The sequence below is a fragment of the Metopolophium dirhodum genome, chromosome 1 (assembly GCF_019925205.1).
Source record: "Metopolophium dirhodum isolate CAU chromosome 1, ASM1992520v1, whole genome shotgun sequence".
NCBI lineage: Eukaryota > Metazoa > Arthropoda > Insecta > Hemiptera > Aphididae > Metopolophium > Metopolophium dirhodum.
This window is the reverse complement of record NC_083560.1, coordinates 128866004-128872324: the sequence shown is the minus strand read 5'-3', so window position 1 is coordinate 128872324 and position 6321 is coordinate 128866004. Positions and strand designations below refer to the sequence as shown.

Genomic DNA, 6321 nt, shown 5'->3' with positions numbered 1-6321 from the left:
GATTATTGGACGATGTTTTTGATGAGTGAATAAGTCTGTCTTTAAGACTTATAACTTTGGTGGACGAATCCTCCATTTTTATTTGATGAATTAATAATATCTAGTGTTCATATGAGAATAGGAATAAATTATATAAGTATTCATATTACCTGTACACACGTAGAAAAAACAGTATGCTTTGAAAGCTAAAAATACGAGCTGCGATACGATAAGCGTGTTGCTCGGTCGAGAGTGCACACGTAACTGTTAAAAATTACTATACGTCTTATTTTAGTAATCTATCTATATACATATAGGAGACCCTATTCACTCATCAACGCCCAGACCAAACCGCTGGGTCTAAAACAATGTAAGAGCGCACTATGAAAGGATTTTTGGAAATTCAACCCCTAAAGGGGAAAATAAGGGGTTGTAAAAATACAACAGTGGCGCCATCTATCAAGCAATATCCAATTTATTTAGGTATATAATATTGGTTTTAAAATACAAAACGTACGTACTTGATATAATATGGAATAGTGGTTCCTTTAATGATCTAGATGAGCAATACGAAAGGATTTTCTAATATTCATATTTTAAAGAGGTGGTCAAACAGGGATCTTAAGATTCACTGTGGAAATTAATACTTTTTTTGTTATTAATGGTTGCCTTTGGTTGCATACATACGAATATTTCACAAAGCTAGGTACAATTAAGCCGATTTGTCCGTAAAAATAAAATAATCCCCCCCCCCACTAAATATTAATATATTAAATACTTCTAAAAATTCGGAATGATTAACTATGACGTCAATACTATTTTAGGTACACTGTATATGTATAAACATTTTTTTCAACTACAAAGATAGTTTATTATATAGTAATATAGTTTTATTTTGTCACCCACCTCGCTGTGTCCGCAATCTACCATAGGTAGATTGCCTACCTGATAATTATATATTGTTTAATGATTAACCATAAGCGAGTCTCACGGGCAACGCCACGTGGGATGACTTAAAAATAAAAATATAATATGATTTTGCTTCCTGCATATGCGCAGCGAATTATAACCAAAAGGAGTTAATTAGGCAACATTTTTTCCCGAACAACACCGGGTTATTTAGCTAGTTAGTAATATTTTACTCCGTGGTGCCGAAGTACAAAATTATATGTATGGTAAGGATCACCATAAACCACCCACCCACCCTTTATTGAAACCTATCGCAAATAAATTACCACCCAGTTCTATTTTATTGCTTTATTTTTAAACTCTCCTCTTTCTTCCATGTTCCTACCAACACGTATAAATTGGTTAGTAATTTCGGTGCGGTTATTATGCTTATTTTCAGTACAGCATTTAGACATTTTGCGTCCCGGTGCAAATACATTTGACTCCCCATAAGCGGCCTAACCACGTGAAATATGGGAAACAGATCATCATGACCGCCGGCCAGATCACTTGTACCTAAATAACAAAAGTCCTCATTTCAAATCTTATCACAATACCCATATAGACAAACCTTATTTCAAGAGCGTTTAAAAGATCACTTTCAACCTTTAGACGTAAAACACACGACCCAATTAATGTATATTAATATAGTAAAAATGGCGTTGTTTCCACAGGGGTATTCCGTTACAGCAAGTTAAAGATGCAACTAATCTATATTATAGAATATTAGTTTGAATATCATAATTTAGTAGAACTACTTTTGGGTGTTTCAGTTCTCTTGGCTTTTTACTGAGATCAATAAGTGTAGCAGGTAGACTATCACTCAGATGATGCAGCTTATCGACAAGAAAACTTCAAAACCCTTTCATTAACTCTTGGTTTTGCATTTCTACGTGGTTGGAAAATTGGTGGTTCCTTAATTGGTGATGTCCATTATCTCATTCCAACTGGTTGATTCATTTTCGACGCCTTTCGAAACGATCTGGAGATCTTTATTTGGCAATAACACTTTCGAATACTTTGGGATCAAATAGGTACCATTGAAGTGTATCCATACTTGATTTTGTAGTAGCTTATACAACTATACTAGGTATAGTAACTCACAATCAGTTACTATACATTTTTTAATATAACTGTGTAGTTGTCATGATAAAACGATTGTTTACGGTAAATATTTATAGTAAAATCTTTTCTAATACATACATAGAACAGTATTTAAAAAAACGATGAAAATTTCAATAATTTTATTTCTGTTGATTATTGTGGCATTATTTGAACAATATGGACTTATATTTAATGCCAAAGAATTTACAACCGAAGATTATCCGTACACGATGATTGTTAAAATGAGGCATCGCCCGAAGGGAGGAATATCAAAATGTACAGGCTCATTAATAAGTGCATTTTTTGTATTAACATCTGCATCGTGTACTTTTGGTTAAATCGAAGATGAAGTGGATGTAAATATAATTATTCTGTCTTTACATTGTATTTAGGTACATATTTTACTATCCACAAAAACATATTTAAATTCATAGGCAAATATATTTTTCATGACTATATAGGTATGTCAAGGACCAGAATAACAAATAACGAATATCATAAAATAGTCAAAATACACGTACACAAAGACTACGATCCAAAAATAATAAACGTAGTGTACGGGGAGACATTAGTTTGTTACGAGTAAGCGCCCATTTATTTATGTTAGGGGAGAGTGTGGTAAATTTACGAAATGGGGAAGATAACGAATTTATTAAATTTTTTAACAAATTATGATATCAATTATTAGTAACTGATTACACACATGATGTTATAAATTACTTATTTCTCGATACCAAGGTTATTTTGATATATATTAAAATAGTATATAATAAATATCAATATCAATGTTTCTTCTCTAAAAAACGTTTTGAGAAAATTGTTGGTACATTTACTGAAAGGATTTCCGAAGAATCATAATTAAAATGACCAAATCGATTATATATGGAGTTGCATAAGAGCTGAGGGTGTGCATTTCGCGTGAAGCACAACCATCTTGGTTGTCATCGGTTAGCACATTTCCCCATTTATTTTATACGACGGTAAAAGTCAGTGTACCTGGTGCACTCGGTTAGATACGAATATTTTGAACAATAAATGTGGATTGATCAACCAAAATAACACTATTTGCCAATCGAACGAGGTAAATTTAAAAATTTTATTCTTAGCCAAATTCTGCTTTCCAAATTCGCTGCAGGATATGCATGGCATAAAAGATTACTGCAGAAATACCGGCAATACCATTTCGCGATCGCCTTTTCTAAGAGACAAGTTTCTACCTAGCGACGATGGACTAACAATCTGTTACCTGGTACTATACATTTTCAATACAGACGGTAGTTGTCATGATAATACAATATTGATTACAGTGAATATTTATAATATAACTTTTTTGAATACATAAATATTAATATTATGAATGCAAAGTATTTTAAGTTTTTTCACAAACGATGAAAATTGCAATCATTTTATTACTGTTGATTATAGTGGCATTATTTGAACATAATTCAACTTTTCAATTCAGTAATGGACTTGTATACAAAGGAACAAGATTTAGTTCCAAAGATTATCCGTACGTAATGTATCTTAGAATGTGGGATAAAAATAGAACAAACAAGTATGAAGCGTGCACAGGATCATTAGTAAAAGAATTGTTCGTATTGACAGCTGGTATGTGTTGTACTGGGTACACTGTATATGATATAGAAGTAAGTATAACTGAGCTGCATTCTAATTGTATTTGTTTACATATTTTATCATCCACAAAAACATTTTAAATTCCTAAGCAACTAATTTATTCATGTCAAAATAGGTGTGCCAAGGATCACCATTACAAGTTGAAAGCATTGACTTTCATAGGGTTGCCAACATATACCTACACGAACATTTTAGTGTCGAAAGAAATAATATTTGTGTGTTAAAAGTATGCAACTATATAATATTTTTGTTAAACTAAGAACATTCCTGTTCATCTGTACTTGGCCTTTCAAATTTCAATTATACAAATTTTATTACTTCTGCTTGCAGAAGCATTGTCAAAAGTAACTTCCAACCATCACATATTGTAGTTTTTTAAATCAGATTTATCACAACAGCTCAGTTATATTTATTCATCAGTGTGTAGTTTGTATTTATGTATACTCTCAGCACCCCACTAACCAAAAACATTATAGTTACAGTTACACCTATATTCGAACTCCTCATTTGTAGTAATATATTTGTAAAAATAAGTGACTGCTATATAAATATTGTAAGATTTTGATTGTTGGGTGAAATAATATAATTTTATTTAATTTTTTACAAATTGTATATTGTCCGTATAATATAATCTATAATAATAATTAATATACTATACAACATGTTCCGGGGAGGAAGTGACCGGCCGACGTCATATGAAAGTATACCCAAAATTATGAAGAAATACCATTTAAAGAGTCTAACTTTTTTATTTTTTAAATTATAGGCAGTTAACTTTTTTTTATCAAAACCAAACCTATCACACATTTTTATATGTATCTTCAAAACTATTCAACATTTTGACGTAATTTTTTTTTATCTTAAAGCTATTTAAGTGGTCTATCAACCAACATACGCAATTAAACCAGAAATGTGCAAATTATTTTTATTAATTTGAAAAAGTTATTATTTTTTATCAAAAATTAATTTTTTTAAAAGTAAATCGCATATAACTCCAAAAAATGTAGTATTTGATATGGGTTTGCTTGTTGTATTATTGTACTGAATAATACCTAAAATAAATTAAAAGTTTGGTTTTCGTATCTTCCATGATTGCAGAATTATAGGCTGTCGTTACAATATTGATTTTCTTAGAATCGAGTATCGGTCGTTATTTCGTTAATTGGTCATTAATCGTTTAATATTATTTTTTTCGGTACATTTTAGGTGTAGTCTTGTCATTTTGCAGAATAAAACAATAAGCAAAAAACCCATAGTTAATACTAAATTTTTTGGAGTTATACGCGATTTACTTTTAAAAATATAAATTTTTGATAAAAAATAATAACTTTTTCAAATTAATAAAAATAATTTGCTCATTTCTGGTTTAATTGCGTATGTTGGTTAATAGAACTCTTAAATAGCTTTAAGATAAAAAAAAAATTACAATAGGTTTGGTTTTGATAAAAAAAAGTTAACTGCCTATAACTTAAAAATAAAAAAGTTAGACCCACTCTTTAAAGGGTATTTCTTCATAATTTTGGGTATACTTTCATATGATATCGGCCGGTCACTTCCCCCCGGAACACATTGTATAATTTTGTAGTCTATTATAAAGTATCCTAACCTAACTTAACTTAGCCTAATCTAAGTACTTCATACATAATCGTCGATTTCATAATTAATATATAGGTATTATCATTCATAGTTATACTTATATTTTAATTTAGCTAGAAAAAAAATTCCCAGAAATCAAGACATTTTTGAAAATTGGTGGTTCGTCTAAAGATTTTGCCTTTGGCAAAAAGTTGAATTGTAGAATTTTTGGATTTGGTCTAACTGGAGATAAAAAATCAGACGTTGGTACAGGATACACGATGACCAATGATATCGTATATGGTAGAAAAGCTTGTCGAAAACATGATAGGTAAAATTGTTGTATATTGTTGTGTATGTAATATATAAGCTACTTTATATACATTTTTCAAACAGTGATAGGATAAAAATAAATTGGGAACAATATTTATGTCTGGTACCACAAAATTCTCCCAATGATCCATCAACATGTCTAGGGGACGGTGGAGGTCCGATGATTTGCAACAATAAGCAATATGGAATAAACAGTTTTATGTATTCTATAATTCCAGAAAACAATATATCATGTGGAGCTCTTAACCAGCAGGTGGTTTACATGTTCGTGGATGTTCATAGAAAATGGTTAAATAATATAATAGAACCAAAAAAGAAGAAGAAACGGAGTTCTGGGAATTTGCTTAAGACACGTCATTACACATTGTACATACTTTTAACATTAGTATTGTGTATTATGTTGACATTTATTTAAAATTAATATGAAAATTAAATTAACATTATTTTTATTGGTTAGGTTAGGTTAGGTTACGTTTTTGTTCTACGGGGTTTTATGGTCAGGTAATTTAATATCTTTACAGTCCATGATATTATGGTTCAATATTTATTAATTCCGTAAATGTATGGTCCGTGAGAATTTTTTTCCGAAATATTACGGTCCGTGGTATTACTAATTGATTCCGTATTTTTACGATTCGTATGATTATGTTTCAAGTATTTATGGCATCTCTATGTGCCTAGTGCAGTAAATCAAATTGTAATCACTTATTCCTAATTCCAAACAAAATGTCCATTATAGACTGTGAT

The 6321-nt window shown here is 30.4% G+C and overlaps 1 protein-coding gene across 1 annotated transcript; it reads left to right on the top strand.

Moving 5' to 3' along the window:
- Nucleotides 1-3560: 3560 nt before the first annotated feature.
- LOC132953716 (chymotrypsinogen A-like) lies at nt 3561-5989 on the top strand. Its single transcript, XM_061026080.1, has 4 exons — nt 3561-3677; nt 3782-3892; nt 5376-5572; nt 5638-5989. Exons 1-4 carry the CDS (start codon nt 3561-3563, stop codon nt 5987-5989), a joined length of 777 nt encoding a protein of 258 aa, XP_060882063.1.
- The last annotated feature ends 332 nt before the right edge of the window (nt 5990-6321 follow it).